This window comes from Lactuca serriola, chromosome 7 (assembly GCF_051521515.1).
Source record: "Lactuca serriola cultivar US96UC23 chromosome 7, Lser_US96UC23_V15, whole genome shotgun sequence".
NCBI classification, from domain to species: Eukaryota; Viridiplantae; Streptophyta; class Magnoliopsida; order Asterales; family Asteraceae; genus Lactuca; species Lactuca serriola.
Window position 1 is genome coordinate 15,771,199 of NC_136414.1, and position 22,148 is coordinate 15,793,346.

The window sequence follows — 22,148 nt, forward strand, 5'->3', positions numbered from 1 at the left end:
TTCGGATAATCATCCGAATTAAAGATTAAATTTAAATACAAAATATTTAATAAAATTCGGAAATTCATATCTTCTTCATACGAACTCTGTTTTCGACGTTCTTTATATCCACGCGTAGGTGAGACTACGCTCTACAACTTTCGTTTAGACTCCGTCGGCTAACTTTAACTTTATTTTTATTATTTATTTTTAATAGGTCGGGACAGAAAAACTTCGTTATAAAATCATAACTTCTTCGTTTGACGTCCGTTCTCGCCTAACTTTTCATCGCTTCGATACCAACAACGAGACCTTCGATCCTCGTTTAGATTGCTTCGGCTAAAAACCCCTCGATCTCAAATTGAGTATAACAGGCTACACATCGCTAAGTCGAAACTTCAATAAATCATAACTTCCTCATACGAAGTCAGATTTGGGCGTTCTATATATATTCGGAAACCTCATTTCAACTACTACAACACTATCTAAAGATATCAAGTTTATTTTACACTTAAATTTTGATGCTTATTTTTTTATTCTTAATTAATCAAACCACATAATTAAGCAATTAAGCACAAAACACATAATACTCAAATAATACAATCTTATTATTTCAAAACGGGTTACAAAGGTTAACCTAGACAATTACATTGCTAAAAATGGCAAGCCCGGAAACACAGGCGTTACAACCTTCCACGATCGCACTCAGTGGAGGCTGCGACTGACCATCCCTCCTTGCTCACCTAGAGGAGTTGTCATGGCTGTGGTTTATGATCCCATTGTCATCGGATGAAAAAGTTGTGAGATAGCAGTGAGATCAATTCTGACCATGTTGACTAACGATGAACAGGTTCCATGGTTCTATCCATTCTTTTTATTTTTAGGGTAGTTCGTCCCAAGTTCATTTTAGTCTTGTCTTGGGGACAAGTAAGGTTCAAGCTTGGGGTGATTTGATAGTTTCGTTTTTATTACTTCTTTTCATAGTTTATTTTTAGTTCAAACCATCTCATTTTAGTCAATCTTCATGCATATTTTCTCTTTTTTGTCATTTTTCTCCTTTATCGGGTGCTTTGTAGTCTTTTGAGCTTAATAGCAGGATTTACCGAAGACTATTTGTTATTGGAGGCTTAGAAGGATGCGGGACTCATGGAGGCATGTGATTTGCTTGCGGACTTGAAGTGGTGCGATTGGGCTAGGTGCTTGCGTAAAAGAAGAAATCAATTTGGATCTAATTTATGGGCAAAGATGATGATGAGGCGGCGCGGAATCAAGCTACAAGAAAATTTGAGGAGTATTGGGTCAATCATTGGAAGGCTTTGGAATGGCAAATGGGTCTTAAAGAGTTATGATTATGGGCTGAAGTTAAAGAAATGAAGATTAGGCTTAAATGCATGTTAAATGGCCCAAGTTTCACATTCAGCGTGACCCACGCGGTCCGCCTGGGTCCATACGCGATCCGCGTGAATTGTGCTGAGTTGTTTCCGGGTTTTGACTTGTTGACTCTATTTGTGGAAGTTTGGTGGGTAGCTTTTGGTCTCTTTTTGAATCCGGAAATTGGCTCTCTTTAGCTGGAGATTGGAGGCTCATTTGGGGGAGACTTGAAGAACACACTCCACATTTTTCTCTCTAAGAAGCTTTGGGAAGATTTGAAGAATATTTGGAAGATTAGTGTACTTTCCTTTCATCTTTCATCTAAGACAATGTTTGGTATCACTAAACTCTATTGTTTTTCTTTTACCTTGACCATGCTTGGCTAAATTTTCATTTGGTTGATTAGGGCTTGACCCATAGATGATTATTTGCTTTGAAGACTTATTATTACATTGTGTTTGAGTTTATGGGAATGTTTTCTAGTTAAACATCTTGTTGTGTTTATTTATCTTTGATCATGAGCTTGGATGAATGAATGCTTGTTTTTTGTTGAATAATTTCTTGGTTAAGTAATGGACCTTCAAATTAGCAAGCAACAAATGGTTTATATGTTTGTTTTCATTCCATTTAAACCATGGAAATACTTCCTCCATAATGATAATGTAAGCATTTGATTATCTTTTGGATTTGGTAACTCTTACAACTTAAAGCTAATTGATTTTCACGAGATTTTATGCTTCATTGATTTTGTGACTTCAATTAAGGAAATGCGTTAAGAGCTCCTCTAACCATTTTCATTTCTAAGAAGAGTGGAGGCAATTTGTGCTTATGAATTGCTATAACTAAGTTAAACCAATTCACAAGTGTTATTCCATTAAGTCTAATGATAAGTCAATTATATCATCCATGAGGTGTACCCCAAAATCAACCAATTCCACTTCTTTGAATTTAATCCAATCTTTTACTTGTTTGCTTGTCATATTTTCAACCTAGCTAGTTTTTAATTTTTGTCAAACACTCGAAAGAACTAAACACTCTCCCCATTTTATTTTCATTGTTATTTTACAAGTATTTTTACAAAGAGATTTTTCATAGAGTTATAAATTGAACCAATCTCCGTGGATTCGACCCCTTTACCACTATACACTATTTTAGTGTGTAATATTTAGGGTTATTATTTGTGTTGGCCTCGACAACCACCAATGAGCAAGAAGTAAGATAAATTTATAATTTATTAACTTCAATGAGAAATCAATTAATTACAGTTTTTTGTTATTGAATTTGAAATACAACAGATATTATATCAATGGATCCAAAACGTGCAAAAAACAAACCAGTGGTAATAAAGGACATTCTTTACTACAAAGCAAAGAGCAATTTAGAGGCAAACGTGAACCAAAGTTTTTTCATTTATTTTTAGTAAATTACATATTTGGTCCATGTGTTTAGTTGATTTTTTTTTATTTTGGTCTCTGAAAGAATCAGGTTGCAGTTTTTGGACCTTGTTTCACTGTTTCATAAAACTTTTATGATTGCCTAAGTTAACAGCCTAGCTGTTAGTTTTTTTAAATGACCATTTTGCCCTTGGACCAAAACTAAAAGAAAGTATAGCACAACGACATAGTTTATATTTTCTGTTTATTTATTTATTTATTTATTTACTTAAGGTTTAGAGTAGATTACATTTTTGGTCCTTGAGTATACTTGATTTTTTTCAGAAGGTTTTGAGGGGTGTTTTTGGTATTTCAGAGTCAAATGTCGACTCTAGTGGAGTACACACTTCTGTTATACCGCACATTCTTACCTGCCCATGTATGGTACCGATTCTTTTTGAACAAAGAATACGGGAGCCTCTTTTCATCTTTGACAACATGCTTATATTTAACTTTAAAGTTCATATCAGTTGTTGAGAAGGTATATTTTTTACAACATGCTTATATTTAACTTTAATGAGGGCGTTCATGTCTTTTGTACAAACCGTCTGTTATATTATGTCATGTCCTCTATTGTCTTGTCAATTGATTTTCTTACAAAGGTATACACACACATGTAACATCATAATTTCATTATATATATCATCCAAGTTTAACTTTGAGTTTACTGTTTTCGGAAATAGGATCATAGTTACAGATTAAAAAGATGGAACCAAGTAACCAACACATCAAATATATATATATATATATATATATGTATATATATATATATATATATAAATTCAAAAACAACATTGTACAAATTAAAAGGGATTAAAAGGATTTAAGGAAGAAGTACATACACCTATTCGACTAATGAAGGTTGAAGCTTTTTTGCTTTTGTTTTCTGCGGAGGGATTACGACATAATGTTTGTGTAAATCGATTATTAATAAGGTTTGAAATATATATATACAAGTCAATATGGTGAAAATTAGCAGGTAATCAATTGAAATGTCATTTAAACTTAAAATAGAAGATATCATGCCTGAAAATGTATTGGTTCATAATAATTTTCGAAATTTTTGAAGTTTGAAATTAATAGTTTCCGAGATGTCAACATATAATATATTTTGAAAGCATTTTTGAATGAAAATATAGCCTAAATTTAAGGTTTATATTAATAAGGAACTAATTTTGTAGTTGTAAGTTTGGAAAGAATTCAAGTATTATTCTCATTCAATTATTGCATTTAATTTCCTAATATAACGGATGAAAATTAATATTGATAACGAAATCTGATTTTGGAAACTTTAAAATCATTAAGGAACCGTGTGAGACTTCAAAACAAACGGGTTGACTTCTTGTTTGATCAAGGCGACGTAAGCAACTTGATCTAAGAGTGTAAAACCTATAAAGAAAACGCTAGCCGTTTACCCGCGCCAAGCGACGGGTACTATTAATATCTTTCAAAAATTAGTTACTAGAGTCGTTTAGTTATTTTGTGGAAATAATTTACTACATCTAAATAATAATCAGTCACAGTCATTCTAGCAAATACTAAATTAGTTAGAATAAAAAATGAAGAGTTATGGTTGTTTACAAATGTGTACAACAGATGATTGATTGTACATTATTAATCGTCAAATACTTCTTTATACACAACATTTAATGTATAGACTTCACCGCCTTTGAATTGTTCGTCCCACTTCACTAATACTTTTGTATTGACACATGATATCTATTTGGACAATGCCACATAAAGTTGGTCATGCAAAAAATAGATTCTCGAAGATATATACCTACATTTGGAATTGTTGTCCTGAGCTTTATTCGTGAAACATAATCGAATTGGACATTATTCTCTTTAGCTTGAATCAGAACATGTCATCTTTAAACGAACATAGATAAATCCATGGCAAAAATAACCTTTTTCTATCATGTTGACCAACAACTATTTCTGCATTAATGACATTAAACTGAAAACTTTTACATATCAACCGATTGCTATTGCACAATCCATTTCATGGGTCAAGATGCCATAATAGTATTATCGACATCGAACTTTTAAACATAGGTAATGAGGGGTAAACCACTAACAGTGAATGTGTTCAAGAATTACACATGATAGAAGTTATTTATATCGGCTATTGACTTCATCAAAACTATAGTAAATTATGTATTCTTTATGGAATCGGTCGATCAAATAATCATTAATCTTATCGACATTCTCATTTTTTGTGGATAATATTGCTCATGAAATAAAATAATCTGATTCAGATCCGTTAATTTCCAAGGATAGAAAGATTTTATTTTGTTTTAAGCAAATAATTTTCAGACAACTCTTATTTTTATTTGGACGAATATTCGTTTCAACGTTTAAAGTTTGAGTAGGTGTTTGGTGAATATTTTTTTTTACACAATATGGTAGTACTCGGGCAATGCAATGATGGCATTGATATATAAGTTAGGGATGAACCTTTTAAGCTAAAAATCGAACTGGAACTGATTAGTGGTATTTGATCAGGTTCTCAGTTATCCCAAATAAGAGGTGATAAATTGCTTCGTTCTGGTAGCGACAAATAATTTTATTTGAACATAGTCTTTTTTTGGAAAAAAAATTATTTAAAAAATATGACATACAATTTAAAGAATACATAATGTTTTGGAAAGTGTCATATGAACAAAGAGAGGAATGAAAGAGTTACAACATGGTAATTTTAAATCGGCTTAATGAATATGAACCGAAAGTTTGAATGAAAAAGAACAAAGTTTAGAAAGAAACATATGCGGTTACTACAATTAGATTGGACAAAAAGAAGTGGTAAGCGCCAAGCCTTGCCAAGAACGCCAAACACTACCCTTGTCTCTTGACAAGGACCTCGTCAAGCAAGCCTTGCTAGCCGGCTAGCCAAAAGAGAGAGGAGAGACAAGGGAACGGTGGTTTGTGACCGGTTGACACTAATTTGTTTGTTTTTTTAAATCAAACTTATTTAAATGACATCATTGTCACTCCCCAACTTTTAACCCAACTTTTACAAGGCAAACATATTTTTGTGGAAAATGTTACATGGCTTCAAAAATTCTATGTAACAACATGCTAACCTCACCATTACTCCCTCTAACCTAAGAGATATAATAGTGAGAGGTGGGAAATGGAAAAGAAAATATCATGTTAGTAAAACTGTATAATCATAAAATAGAAAAATGAAAAAATATAATATTTTTTGTACTAATATACATTTAAGATAATGTTTTGGACAAAAAGATTAATCAGTGTTCCTTATCAAAGAACTTAGAGAAAAAAAAATCAATTGTACATGGTATTCAACATACCCTTTCCCATCAACAATATTATTTCAAGTAATATTGATCAATAAAAATTTAACTAATATTATTTCAAGGAATATTGACATGAAAACTTAATTGCTTCCTAATTTTAATATAGTTACATTTATCAACTTTTATAAATGACGTCTTAACTGGAGGTTTAATTTTTAATTTAGTAATTAACAATTCATTGGGATAATTAGCCCTCCCAATATTTGCTAATACACTATAAAATTCAATTTACCAATTCTTGTGCAACTCAACACGTAACAAAAAAATATTACAAACCTTAATTTTTGGCATCAACAAAAAGATTAGCCCTCCCAAAGTTTTTTTTTGGAAGCTATTGTTTTTCTGATTATTTAATTAATTCAAACAAAAAAAAGATTGCAGATCAATGTCTTTTTTTTAAACAAAAAATAACAAAAAAAAACGTTTTGTAACATTAGTTTTATCCATGTGATAAACATCTTGCCAACATATTTAATTTTTTTTTTGTTTGGCGAAAATCATGCTTTCCATTTAGATTTATAAGACTAATAATATGAGATTAGCATCCAATATACGTTTCCACTTCACATTAAATTAAGATATTCACATGTTTATTAGTTTTGGTTAATATGCATTTAAGACTATAGTAATAACACTCAACATTGTATCTAATTTTGATAAGAATTAGTAGTGATTTCAACATTCCATAATAACCTTGTATTCGATTTTTGGTAAGTATTACTTGTTTGTCTATGCTTCACTTATTTGTACATCAAGTTTTATATTTTATATCTCTTAAAATTCAAGAATTGTCCAATATACTTAATAATATAGTAAAGATAATCAACGGCCTGACTATTTTAGATGATGTCATAAGATTTTCTTTTTTAATAATATTTAGAGATTATATTTGTATTTATTAAAATATGTTTCTTGAATATCTCTACAAATCATTGCATATACTTTGTATAGTAAAAATTCATTTGACAATTTCTATTTTAAGTTAATTGAATCCTCAAAATATATTCAATCTCGGTTATTATGTAAATGTTAAATAATTCATATTTCTTTTCATCTTATATCATAAAACCTCAAAATAAAAATATCGTTCTTTCTACAACTAAAACTTTAACATGTAAAATCCCAATCCTAAATAGTAAATAAATCACATCATCATTAATAAGCAATGGAAATCTAATTAGCAAAATTAAAAGAATATGAAAAGGAATAGACGGACCAAATTTTTTCTGTGATATAACAATTCTAAATCTAAAAAAATAGCTTTTATTCCCGATATAGACCTAATCTAAGATATTATGTATAAATTCAATGGAATACAGAAATTGAAAAAGAAGAAGAAGATTCGAACAAAGAATATTTCTCAATTTAAACCAACTTTTTTAATATCGGGTTGCATTTAATTAACTGAAAGAGACGAAAGGGTTGTTTGTTTTTTTTTTGTACAGATGTATGCAACCACTTTTGTCTGCACCGTGGAGACAGTGTTTGTTTATTGGAAGTGCACAGATCAAAAACCGTCTGCATGAGGTCTTCCTAGCACAGACATGAGTCAATGTCTTCAAAGGTCTTCACGCCTCATTTTAACCTTTAAAAAAAACGTCGCCTATCTTTTTTTTTCCTTCCTCCGCCGCCTATCTTTTTTTTGTTTGCTGAAAATGCATTTTTTATGTTTATGACATGAAATTAAGTTTGAAAAATCAATTTATTTCAATATCTGCAGACGTTAAAAAACAAACAGACTTCTTATTGCAGACTGCAGGTATTTGATCCATCTCTTCTGCTGCAGAGGTTTGCAAATATGGTCCGCAGATTGAAGACATTTTGGCTTCAGAAAAACAAACATCACACCGAAAACTTCAACTTTCGACTTGGGTGAAATAAAATGTTGGACTTTGAATTGTTGAATTATTGGGCTCACCTCTTTTGGGCTTTCATTTATTCATTAAAGATTTATATCATTGAATTCATTTTCTTTGATTTGTCATCGTTTAGACATACTGTTGTTCATCTTCTCTGTCAATTAGGGTTGTAAACGAACCAAATCAACACAAACAAGGACTTATTCATATTCGTTCGTTTAAGTTAGCCGAACAAATGAACGACACAAACGAGTTTTCTTGTTTATGTTCGTTCGTTTAACAAATTACTTTGTTTATGTTCTTTTGTTTATGCTCATGAACATGTTAAACTAACATAAATGAACGACATGAACGAACAAAGATAAACAAACAAAATTGAACATATATAAATATAAAAAAATATATAATATAGTAATGTAATACAAAACAGTTGAACATATATGAACATAAATAAACTTAAATGAACAAATACAAAGAACTTAAATGAACAACATAAAAGAATGTTCACGACATAAATGAAGGAACAAGACTATTGTTCATGTTTGTTCGTTTAACCAAACGAACATGAATTTGTGTTAATGTTCGTTCATTTATTAAATAAACAAACATAAACGAATTTCCCATCGAACAGTTCATGAAAGATTCGCCGAACGTTCGGTTCGTTTACAGCTCTGCTCTCAATATTTCTTTGTCTTTGTCTTCCGGATGTAGCTTTGTGAATGAAAATTTTCATATATCTCAAATAGACTTTAAATACATTCAAAACCCCCCAAATGATGGATTAAACTATCATATAAGTAATAAAATTACAACAAAAATAAAAATGCGTGCTACAATACATTAGTTAATGGATTGGAAATGAATATTACACAATCCCCCAAACTTACTATTTTATTGCCCTCCTAATGAAAACAAATTAAAGAAAGGTAAATTATGAAAGCAATAAATAAAATAAATTGCAGCATTTTTCTCATCTAAAATAAACAAGGGATTCTATTTTACAGATAATAATAATAAGATTATTCATAAAATTTATCATGAAAGTATTGAATTTGTCAGAATTTGGTTATTGAATATCAAAATGAACTAAATTTAATCTTAACGTTTTTGTCAAATCTAATAATTCGCGCAAGTTTCATTCGGTTTCCCGGTTGGAACTTGCCACGTGGCTCCATGTGGCATGACATGGCGTCCTAGGTGGTCCAAAGTAAATGGAGTCCTAGGTGGTCCAAAGTAATGGAATGATGTCGTTTAGATTCAAAATCACTGCCAACTCTTCTTTCTTTGGTTCAAATTCACGATCAACTTCTCCGCTCTCTTTCCCTCCTCTCGTATTTAAAAATCTAGATTGTAGTTGTTGATAATGCCATCGTCTTCTAATCAAGGTTCAATAAGCTCTTATGGAAAGAAATGTACATAGTGGTGTGGCTTTAAAGACTTTTTTTTTAACATTATCACGAATCAGTTAAATTGACTATGGGCCATACTGTCAACGTTTATATAAATTTCACCACATAATCAACGTAATCAACATGCATTTTGTGTTTATTTACTTTTTTTATTTCAATCCCCAAAGAAAAATAAATTATAAAAAAGCACACAACACTTGAGTATAGAAACATAAACAATAAGCACTGCCCCTTCCCTAGCACATGAACACAAACAACGGTCCCAAAATCAAAGAAATCCCAACCACCACCATGTTTGCGTTACTGGGTGGACCAGCAACATGAGTGGGGTTTGAAGTAGTTGATGGTGTAGATGGAGTGGTTGATGACGGAGGTGAGGAGTTGTCGCCACTAGTAGGTGTGGTTGGTGTGGTGGTGCTTTTAGAAACCACGTTGATAGCAAGTTTCATCCCTGAACTGCAGTGGCCAAAAGATGGACAAGCGAAGTACATTGGACCTGGTTGTGTTAGGTTAATGGTGGTTGTGCCACCACTGTAGGAGCTGATGGAGTTGCTTGTGACACAGTTGTCGTAATCAGATTTAGATACAATGTCCACTCCATGGCTGCCACCGTAGTTGAACACTATCCATGGAAAATAATTCGAAAGGCTTAGTTGTTGCCAAATGGAACATATCATTTCGCTAATTTGGTCATTTGAATATTTAACAATTTTTGTAAATTATTATATAAATAATCCAGTTATAAAAAAAACTATCATAAAAACCAAAGTATCTTATATGTTATAGCTGTTCTATATATAATTACCTAACATGATCAATTTTAGAAAGTTTAGTGGTTTTGTCAATTAAGATGAAGTGACCATATTAAAAATCAAGTAAAAGCACATTACTATTGAATCTCTAGGATTTGAACTTGGGGCTCACTTCCTTTTGAAGTGTTTAACCTTGATAGTGTTACAAAATTTCCATATACTAATATTAAACTTGTCGTATGCAAAGTAAATTACTTGGATTAACAATGATTTTTTTTTCCTTTTTTTGAAGTCACCGCACGTTTCACCAATAGGTCCTATATCCAACATACAAGATAAATCACAATGTCCCCGGAACAAGAAAATGTGATACCCAAACTTGAACCTAACATCACACTTATGGATTCCAATCTCCTTACACATTGGCAAACGTGATATATTTTGCACTTAGCTTGTTTTACTTTCAGATAAGATTTTTTTTTATAGAAAAGAAACGTTATGTAGTTGCAGAACTTACAAAGTGTGTCTCCGACATTGAACGTCTTGCTATCAGCCCACGTAGTATAATCTCCGAAGTTTGTCCAGCCGCTACTATCACCAACGATGTGTTGCACTGCAAAGACCGATGGTGAGGCCATGGCTAAAATTGAAACAAGAAATAATACAACCATTGGCATAGTTTGGGTTTTATTTGTAAAATTATTTTATGGGAGTGTTGTTCTGGTGACAAAAGTGGGGAAGAATTGGTGCATTTTATACACACAAATGAAACATGGATATAGTTTTAAAAATCTTAGAATATAAATTAATAGAATTGGTTATGTGGCAGATGGAATATTTGACTATCTCGTGCATACTTGCTACTAACTCTTACCTAATGTTTTAAGAACTCCAACCCACTACCTCACCCCACATAAACCTATGCCTCAAAATGTATTTATTTTAAGTGTTTTATATATAGTTTTTAGTCACCATTTATTATTTTTTAAAGTAAGAATGTGATGTTTAAATGGTAGAGACCTGAATGACCGATTTTATGAAGAACAATATTTGTTATTTATATTAATCCACTATGAAAATATTAATCGAAGTCTGAGTAGTTTACAAATTACAACAAATGCATTAATTTAATAGGAGAACTTCGTAACCCTAAAGACTATTTTAAAATAGATATAATCCCAATTAAAGAGAAAAAAAAATCTAAAGTTATAAAAGAATTAGTTATGAGACTCATCTATTACATAGGTTAATTTAATATATATATATATATATATATATATATATATATATATATATATATATATATATATATATATATATATATAAAGATCAAAATATTTAAGAACTTTGAATTTATAAGAAAATAAAAAAATAAGGAATTATTATAATAGAAATGTTTTTTATCTTTTAAATTTAAACAAATAATTTAAATAAATAAAAAAAACTAATGAACTTTAATTTTGAGAATTTGAAATTAAAAGCTAACCTTATTAATGAAATTGATATTTATTTATTACTAAATTTATTACGGTTATTACATTAAAATAATATATGGATGTGAGTCCCGTATCCGCATTAATCACGTACGCGGGGCGTACAAGCTTGGTACGCCGAGCATACGCTGGTCTAGGCCAAAGAGATTATGATTTTGCATTGTTGGGCCATGCAGATTTGGGCCTTGTTGGGCCATTAGTTTCTGTTTGCGGCTTTTATCTAGCATGTTGTACTCTTTGGTTCTAGGTCATAATGGGTTGTGGGCCTAATTTGGAAATTGGGCTATATTTTGGGCTTAAGATTTTCATTTTAAGTGTTGGGCCTTGTGAGTGGTTGAATTGGACCTTGGCCTTTGGCCAAGATGGATAAAAGGTAGAATAGTCTTTTACCCTGGTCATTAGGCAAGCAAATCAGATTCTTGATTATGGAATGTGATTCAATTATCAATTGGATGATATTTGATGGTGATAGCGTGCGGGGATTTTCGGATCAGCGATCCGAGCTTTTGTCTAAGATATTTAGCCACTTCAGTTGAGTTTTTCCTCACTATACTTTCGGGTCGTAGGCACCAAGGTCGGCTCATTGGAATAGATATCATGTTATGTGATAGTATGTTATTGTGTTGTAGTGATCTGCTAGATCGGTATCCTAGTATATAGGATGATGTTATGCTTAGTGATTTGTAGATCTGTCCGATTGTCTGTTGTTTGGTTATATGTTGGTTGGTGGTTGAGGTTTTATTGCTATGTGTATGAACCAACAGACAGGGGGCAGTCCAACCCGGTGGTTGATTGGGCCCGAAGGTATTCCATCTCGAGGATGACTGGACCCGTTATATATTAGCATTCCAACCCGATGATTGAATGGAGTTGGGATATTCCAACCCGATGGTTTATTGGATCGGGCATGATTGTATGGTATATGATGAGACTGGACTGCTTTGTGCATCAGTCCACAGGCCTGGGGTATTCCAGCCCGATGGTTTATTGGACTCGTTATGTTTGGTATTCCAACCCGATGGTTGATTGGACCAACATGCTTATGATGAAAGGGTATGCTATCACGAGGATGATTGGGCCCATCATAGACATGCCTGGTATTCTAGCCCGAGGCTGATTCGGTCAGGCATGAGTATTTAAGCATGCTTGTTGTATATGTGTAATGCCCTCTTCTGAATCGCTTTCATAATTCGAGAATGTGGCCTGAGGATAGATTATCATAAGGCTTGGAGCCTTTGGAAGAGAGAGATCTAAACCCATTCTAAGTATACATAATGTAAATAAGGTGATCCGGGAGTTGGGTCGTGTCTTGAAGCCAAAAGGGTATATCGGTAAAGTGGCAGTTCAAGCCTATTATGGGTTTTAGGTTTTATTCGAAAAGTTGTAAGGCTTGGACGTGTTGTTAGGGGCGTAAGATTTCTCGCCACCTTTTGTGGATATAAGGTTCGTTGTAAACGGACCTAGAATGATGGAGTTATGTTATTTTGAAGGGTTTGGCAGTTTTGGTCCCTGGGTGGGAAAAGCTTGCATTTCAGCATGTATGCAAAGGTGACAAACAAGTGAATACGCTCAGCGTAAGCTGGGGAATGCCCAGCGTAGTGCTGGATAAGTGAAACACGGGTGTGAAAGACGTACGCACAACGTACGTCCAGGATCTCCAAAACCCTAATTTTTAGGGTTGACTCGCTATTTAAAGCACCTTAAGTCCAAAGGGGTGTGCCTTTCTTTTATTCTCAAAGCCTTAAACCCAAATTTCGAGTGGTAGCCTCATCTAAGAGTGTTGTGAGCTTTGTGGGTGCATTTTGGGTGGTCTTTGGTGCATTTCAAGAAGTTGAAGCTCAATACAAGGTGGTGGTTTAAGGGAGGACTTGTAGATCTCTATATTTTCAGCTCCAATAAGGGAAAAAGTTCTAAGCTTGATCACTAGATGTTGTTGTTTACGAATATGTGGGTTATTGGTCCCTTTTTGGCCTCATGAGCAAGATCTAGTCGGTAGACACCACTTCAGGAGCTTTGAGTTGCTACTCTTAGCATTTCAGAGGTTATAAGCCCATAAAGTTGTAATCTTTGAGGCTAGAAACCATTCATGCATGTTCTAGATGAGTATTATTGGGTTAAGTTGGTCATTAAGACCCTTGAACCATGCAAATGCATAAAGGTGCCAACTTTATGCATTAAGAGCTTCATTTTGTGGTTCTTTGAAGTTTGGACGCAAAACTCTTAACTGATTAAGTCACAAAAGTATTTTGGAAGTTCTGTGAGTATGCCACATGTAAGTCGATGTACACCATGCGTATAGAGTCAATCATCCCGTAGATGGTCAATGCAAGGCGAGGGTACGCCCAACATACAAAAGAGGTACGCCCCACGTATGCCTCTGTTTGGGATTTCAGACTTTGGGCTTCGGGTTTAGGCCATCTGTTTGGGCCTAGATTCTTGGACGCTAATTGACTATCGGGTTGGTTGTGTTTTGGGCTAATTGAAGGATTGGATCATAGGATAAGGCCCAATAAGGAGTTTGGGCCCAATTCGTAAAATTGGAACATTAATGGGCTTGTAAGTACATGGATTTCGTTGGGCTAGCTATGGACAAGTATGATGATTTACAAAAAGTAAATGGGCTTTAGAAAAGGCCTATGTAAGGGTTTTGGCCCAATTTGGAAAATTAGGCCATTAGTAGGCCTTTATGGATTTTGGAGTTTTGAACTTGATTGGTTTTGGACTTAGGCCTTAGTTAAGTATCTTGTGGGTCAGGGGTAAAATGGTTATTTTACCCAAGTAAGGATTATGGATCATGGTATAGAGCCTAATTGCTAATTGGGTATTATTTTGATATTGATAGCTCGAAGAGTTGCCAGGACAACAACTAAGGATTTCTTGCAGTGAAGTTTAGCAGCATGAGGTGAGTTACCTTCCAGTAGAAGTGGGTCAAAGGTACCAATGTCAGCCCACTAGTAAGAGTTATAGTAGATCTGATTGTCTTTGTGATCATTATCAAGTATGTCACTATCTGTTATGCTTTATGTACTAGTATGCTATGATATTATGTGATATTGGTAGGAGGGGGTAGGATAGACCCCAGTACCAGTCGATAGGGCTGAAGGGGTATGCCAGCACCCGAATAAGCTAGGCAGTATATGACTTATGTGTTTATGAGCTAGCATGTTATATGGTACAAGTAGGGGGTGAAATAGTCCCCGGTAGTGGTCGAAAGGACCAAAGGGGTAGGCCAGCACCCAAATATGCTAGGAAATATGTGATTTATGTGTATATGCTAGGATATTATATCGTAGTGGTAGGGGTGAAATAGTCCCCGATTACTGGTTGAAAGAGACCAAAGGGGTAGGCCAACACCCAGGTATGCTAGGCGGTTACCGGTTGAAAGAGACCGACGGGTTAGGCCATCACCCATATATACTAGGCGGTTACCGGTTAAAAGAGACCGAAGGGGTAGGTCGGGCACCCAGGTATGCCTGATAATATGTTATTTGTATGGTATGTGGTATGATGGGGGAACTAACTAAGCTTTGTGCTTACAGTTTACGGTTTTGGTTTCAGGTACTTCGTTTTCAAAGGAAAGGAGACAACTCGATCGCAACGCATCACACTATGTTTTCCGCACATGAGATCTTTGGGATTTGGACTCTTATAATACTTTTCTATGACATGTTTTATTTATTTGAAATACTGGGTTTTGATGATGAAATGAGTTAACACTATGGATGTTTCAGATTACTGGTTTTATACTTACTTAATTAAAAATGAAATTTTTGGCTGTAAATTTTGGGATGTTACAAGTTGGTATCAGAGCCTTGGTTTGAGGGATTCGGGAACACTCCCGGGTGTGTCTAGACTCAAACTGAGGACTTGGTATGAAAATTTTCAAAAAGAAAAATCACTTTATAAAAAGAATTTGAAAAGAGAAAAGAACTTTGAAAAGAACAAGGTGTGTGATGCGTGCAATCATCCGAGGTCAAGTAAGTTTTCCCTAAGATATCCATACATGTTATGTTATGATATGAATTGAGAATATGTGAACTGCATGCTAGAGTAGGGCTAAGGATCTAGGAAGGATGCCTTATCTGCCTACTGTATGTGCTTGTAGATCTGCATGCTAGTACTTATCAGTCAATGATAGGATAACCTGTTTAGGTTATGCCTGATTGCATGAGTCTTAGAATCTCATGCCAGTATAGATTCCTTATAAGAGGATAGAATGGTTTGATTGTAGTATGTTGGTTAGATTTTTCCATTGTCCGAATGTTGCTTGATTTGTGCTTTGTGGGGCTCTTAGTAATGTGAGTTTGCTACTAAGTGAATATGCTAAGTCACATGTGGCATAGGCTGGATGTTCTCAGAGTGATGAAATTGACCCTAGTGCGCAGCTCTTGTTTGAGTCTAACCGTTCAAGGGATGAGTCCTTTACTCGAAGGATTATCTGATCTCTGCTACATGTGGCTATATTCATGAGGTAACTAGTTGACATTATTGGTAATCTTTCAGCAGCTGAGGACTGGGTGAGTTCAGGAACCTAGGAAAGCCTAGGATATGCTTCAATGGGTTAGTAATGAGGTTTAGTGAGACTTGGGTGCATCAGTTGAGGAAGTGACTTAGAGGATTCGGGAGGATTGCAGAGGAAAGTATGGATAGGTGTGGAAGGTAGTATTGGGCCCGTACTACTGAAAGCACATGATCCATACTCGAATCAGTGAGAGTCTTGGAGAATCTGAGAAGCTTCGGGGAGGAGAATCCTTGAGTATGTTTTGACTAGTGGTTTCATAGTTTTTTTTCAGTATGGAGATGAGCACTCAGGGAGGAGGTTCAGGTTCTGGTTCGGATCCTGACTCAGGTGCGAGTGCTAAGTCGATTAGAAAGCAGATGCGGGAGTTCATCTCATCGGAGATTACCCACGGTATTTTGGAGTAGACCCATGTGATTCCCGATTCAGTCAAGGAGGGGATCTTGGAGTTATTGGATAGTTGCCTCGGGGCCTTTTGGGCCGAGATCGTTACGGGGAAATTGGGGACTTAACTAGATCCCAATTCTTATGGATCCTTGAGATCCTTCAGGAATGAGGACCCTATTCTTAACTCTTATCATTTGGGATCGGAGGTGGGTTACGCACCTTGTCTTTAGGAGAGTCTACCACATGATTGGATCATTGTAGAGGTTTCACGAGCCCTACAAGAGGAGTCACCCATCATCATTGGGCATGTTACTAATAGAGTGGTCGCTAGACGCGAAGGGCGGACCTCAGTTATATAGGCGGTTGATGGGGTGGTCGAGGTAAATCAAGAGAAGAAGATTGGTTCGGATGGACAGCTGGGGAAGAGGAAGCGAGAACATGGTCTGGATCGACGAATCGAGCAGTTGGGTGCGGCGGCAACAAGTGTTAGAGACCTGAGTGGTCGTGGTAGTTGCATGAAGGATGAAGGGGTACAAAAGTATGTTCATAGCAGGTCTAAGTGTGGAAGGTGCGGTGGAAGCGTCACAATCGCCAAGACTGCACGTTGGAGGTATAGTTGTGCCATCGTTGTCATTAGCTTGGTCATATCAGGGTAAATTTCCCTTGTATAGAGGTTAGGGTTGCTCAGGTTTCATCGCACTTACTTCTGCAGGAAGTCAAGATCGAGTCATAATAGATCGCTGATATGTAATTTGAATTCCCCTTTCTGTAATGAAATTATGGTGTACTTACTTTTAATCATCAGTTTTATTGCTTTGAAATCTCACTGGGTTTTGGGTAATTGTATCAAGGGGCTTATTTCTCTACTTGTAATTAGATTATAATTCAAGAAATATCATATGCCAATTGCAAAGCATGTCTTGTTAGTGGGTTAGAAGAGTTTCGTATATCGTATAGAGAGTTCCAAGTGTTCGGTTGTTATTTAGGCTTGAGTTCGAGATCTGCCTATGGGTATTGAGTAGAAGGATACTGGTGTTAGTCGCATCGGTTACGTTCAGATAGAGTTCAGTGGTTCTACGAGAATGGAAGTTGGAGCGAGGATTTTTCGGCCAGAGTAAAGGTTAAGGTTTCTAGTTGCCACCATCAAAACTCAAGAAGTTGATATAATATCATGGAAGATGGATTGAGGCATCGGACTAGACCATATTTTAGAGGATGGGCGGTCTTAGGGTCGACTGATAATCGATCACTAGCATTGGTAAGCGCAGGATGTCAACAGTTGGATCCTAGAAGGTAAGAATGATTGGGAATCCTTCAATTCTCATATGTCATGAAGACTTAGTCGAAGCTAAGTGGGGGAGAATCGATCAGATATCCAGGATCAAAATTAGGTGTGAAATTAGGATGAGTTTCGCATCCCCGTCAGGGAGGAAGGCGGTCGAGTGACCGTCCAGATTGAGGATTGTGAGAAATGGGAGTTTGGAAAATGTTCCAATATTTGGTCCACGTTTTCCCTTGGCATCGGATAGCAGGCCTCGGGAAACAGGTCAGGGATTTCAGACATGACATGAGTTCAGATTGGGATATTGGATCGTGTATGCATGCTCGACTTTGGGTGTGTTCGGATTAGTAATCAGCGGTAAGACCATGGTCAGCGGTTAAGTTAGCATGAAAAGTGTTATAAGATTGCGGGATAGCCGTAACATTCACTAGCAGTCAGTCAACGTGGAAAGTGTTGTAAGGTTGCGGGATATTCGTAGCATTCACAAGGTTGCCGGATAGTGATAGAAGTGTTGTAAGTCTGCAGGTGTAGCAGTAGCAATCACAATGTTTTCATATAGTGTTGGAAGTGTTGTAAGGTTACGGGTATAGCCGTAGCATTCACAAAGTTTTCAGATAGCATTAGAATGTTGTAAGCCTGCAGGGGTAGTCGTAGCTTTCACTAGGTTGGTAGATAGTATGGGAGTGATGTTAGATCACGGGATGAACCGTAGCACCCACCATTTCGGGTTCGATCCCCGACAACGGCGTCAAAACTTGGTGGGATGTCAAGTCCACCAAGAAAATTACACCCTTTGTTTGCAAATAAAACGTAATATAATGATAAAAAGGGGTATCGATCCTCGGGGAAATGGTTGTATTCAATCACCAATGCAATCCAAAAGAACTAGTGTTATTAAACTAATTAACTACAATTAGACTAAAAAAGGAGGGGTGTTTGATTCCTTGAAAACTAAAAAAACTTGAATAATTAAAAATCTTGCAATTAAGCAAGTTGATGAGATGCTCAAAGGTTGGGAATAATTGGTTAACTATGGCAATTCAACACAATGAACATTTATGTGTTTATCATTAGGATCTAATACAAAGCTTATCCTTCATCCCAAATTGGTTATAGCAATCATGAAGCATGAGATGCCAAGATTCCTCATAGGTAGTATGGAGGTTGGGGAAGCCCACAACACACCTTCTTAATTAATATCAAGAGTCAATTGAAGCAATTGATCCCAAGAAATCAATTAGCCTTAAGAATGAAGGAATCCCCAATTCCTAGAGGATGTCAAATGCTTACACGTCCATAAAGGAGTTATGATTCATAAGCTAGAGATGATTTCTACCATCACAAAGCTTTTGTTCTAGATAAATTCAATGATCCAATGCAAAATCAAAGAAACAAATCAACAATTGCTCATTCAATTACTAAGCTCATGATCAAAGCATCAAATAAGCATAAGAATTGCAAACTAGAATCATAAACATGGAATAAATTGATAATCAACATAAATCCTTCAAAACCCACAAACATTCATTGGTTTTCAGCCAAAGTCAACCAAATAAGAGTATTAGCCACTCATGGCAACAAAGTAACAAGAATAATAATCTAATTGCATAAAGAAACTACCTAAGATTTGGAAAGATGAAAGGAAATGGTTTCTAGCTCCCAAAATCGCCTCTTGCAGGTCTCCAATGGTGAAAAATCGCCAATGTGCCTCTAGATCTGATCCCCCAAGGTTATGGTGTGCCAAATGACCAAAATGCCCAAACTGGGTAGTTGCGCGGGTACCCGTGGGACGAAAATTCCACTCGCGCAATGGTCCACCATTCCACTACTCCACCCTTCCACTACCAAAGATTCCTTTGGTCCCCCCCCCCTTGTCCATGTAATTTGAATCCAACAATAATCATTTAGCTACCAAATGGATGCTCCAAACCCAAAATTAGAAATTTATGATCCATCTTCACAAGCCCAAATAATCCAAGCCATCAACTTTAAAAGCCCAATTCTTCTTCTTTGATTCCGCCAAGCCCAACAATGCCCCGGGCGCCCACTAAGCTGTCTTCACTCTAATCCACAATCACAAAAAGCTCCAAAACCCTACAAAGTTTCTCATGCAACATAACAAGTCCCCGATACGATCCATGATAAAGAAATTAATTAAAATACAATGCAATACTAAATAAAAAAAAACTAAAAATCTAATATAAACTAATAAAAAGAAAGAAATAAAATAACCTATCAAATCACCCTAAGCTTAAACCTAACTTGTCCCCAAGTTAGAACAAGACTAAAATGAGCTCGGGATGAGCTAAACTAAAAAGAGAGAAAAAAAAAGATACCATAGAACTTGGTCAACATTAGTCAACATGGTCAGAATTAGTCCTTCAATGGACCATACGCATCTTCAAAATGTTCCCCGCTTTAGAACCATAAACCACATTCTCAACCACTTGATGGGCGAATATATCATGGTTGGATGCGGTCACGATGTGCAAGACAAAGGAAACAGAGATGCGCCTAGTGGGGGCACTTTAAATCACCAATGCAGATCATAATGCACGAAGGAAAGCCGCCTCTTCACACACTATGATTCCTACATTTGTCAGGCTAAAGTGTATAGTACAAAATAGGGCTTTGCAGCGCGGCCTCCGGGCAACATCCGGTTTCAGAGGCTTCTCCCTTGTACTATCCTTTACAGTCTACCGTCTCATCGTCGGGGCCTTTTGTAACGTCTGTGTTTCTGGGCTTGTCATTAATGTTGATATAATAGTCTAGGTCATTTTAAAATAATAGAAGTGTATTATTTGAGTATTATGTGTTTCGTGCTTAATTGCTTAATTATGGGATTGGATTAATTAAGAATAAAATGAGCGTCAAAATTTAAATGTAAAATAAACTCGTTACCTTTGGATAATGTTGTAGTAGTTGAAACGAGGTTTCCGAATATATATAGAACGCCCAAATCTGACTTCGTATGGGGAAGTTATGAATTTCTGAAGTTTCGACTTAGCGGGATGCAGCCCGAAATACTCAATTTGAGATCGAGCGGTTTTTAGCCGAAATGATCTAAACAAGAATCGAAGATCTCGTTGTTAGTATCGAAACGATGAAAAGTTAGGCGAGAACGGACGTCAAACGAAGAAGTTATGAATTTATAACGAAGTTTTTCTGTCCCGGCCTACTAAAAATAAATAATAAAAATAAAGTCGAAATTAGCCGACGGAGTCTAAACGAAAGTTGTAGAGCGTAGTCTCACCTACGCGTGGATACAAAGAACGTCAAAAACGGAGTTCGTATGAAGAAGATATGAATTTTCAAAGTTTATTAAATAATTAAAATTAAAATTTAATTATTAAACACCGGTATTATCCGAAGGGGAGTCACCAGACTCATCCGAAGTACGCCCAGCGTACAACGAAGCATGACGCGCCTCACACTCGAGTTCTTCGGATGACGCACGCAGTGACGATTTCGGAGGAGTACGCCTAGCGTACGACGAGGCCTCAACCTCCTATAAATAGGATGCAAGGGTTCCGAGCTTATTTGCTCATTTCTCCACCTTTTTGTGCTGAAGCTCTGCGTATAAACCCCCGAAGCCATCCCGACACCCCGGATCTCATATCCAAGGTAAGAAGGAAGTTTTACGTTCCCGAAGATCCCGAGAAGCGCGATTCCCGAGCCGAAGCTCTGCCCGCGAGAAGTTTGATTTTTGTGTAGATCTTCCAGATCTACTGAGGATTACTACTTCTGCAAGTCGTAGTGCTGTCCGATCATCATCTGATCAAGTGAGTGTGTAGTTACTTTCTTCTAACGCATAATTATGAAGTATTTTATACGAAATACGTGTTATGTGTATAATTTTGTTGTTATGTGTGTGGATGTATATTCACTCTCTTATATCTCATAGATCTGATTTATTTTCTATGAAATACGTGTTATGTGAGTGTGCCTCATCTGTTATGTGGAATATGTATTGAATGAAAATGCTATACAGGTTTTAAACTATGTATAAAAATATATATTTTTATCTACTAATATGTTGGGTAGAACATGGGTAGATAGTTGATGTGTGATAAACAGATGAGAGACCTCGATGTTGTTGTTGTTGATCTAGTTATTCAGCGGAGTATGAATAACGACCACAGACTCTTTCTAGACAGTCCAGTGGAACGCTAGCAGGTTCATAACCTGTAGGTGTTGCGAACGATGTGTTCACCGGTGTACTCTATCCCCCTCATGGTTGCCTTTAGGATATCTATTGTTGAGGAAACCCCTTAGCAGTAATGCCCGTCCCGATGAAAATCCTAGATTAGGTCCCTTGAGATAGATGTTGTTTTAGGGACGTAA

The 22,148-nt window shown here is 35.8% G+C and overlaps 1 protein-coding gene across 1 annotated transcript; it reads right to left on the reverse strand.

Annotated features, from left to right (window-relative positions):
• Positions 1-9,486: 9,486 nt before the first annotated feature.
• Positions 9,487-10,863, reverse strand: LOC145063659 (mavicyanin-like). Its single transcript, XM_079011252.1, has 2 exons — positions 10,641-10,863; positions 9,487-9,993 (listed from the first exon to the last, which is right to left on the reverse strand). The coding sequence occupies exons 1-2, from the start codon at positions 10,798-10,800 to the stop codon at positions 9,608-9,610; spliced, it is 546 nt and encodes a 181-aa protein (XP_078867378.1). The 5' UTR covers positions 10,801-10,863; the 3' UTR covers positions 9,487-9,607.
• Positions 10,864-22,148: the final 11,285 nt, after the last annotated feature.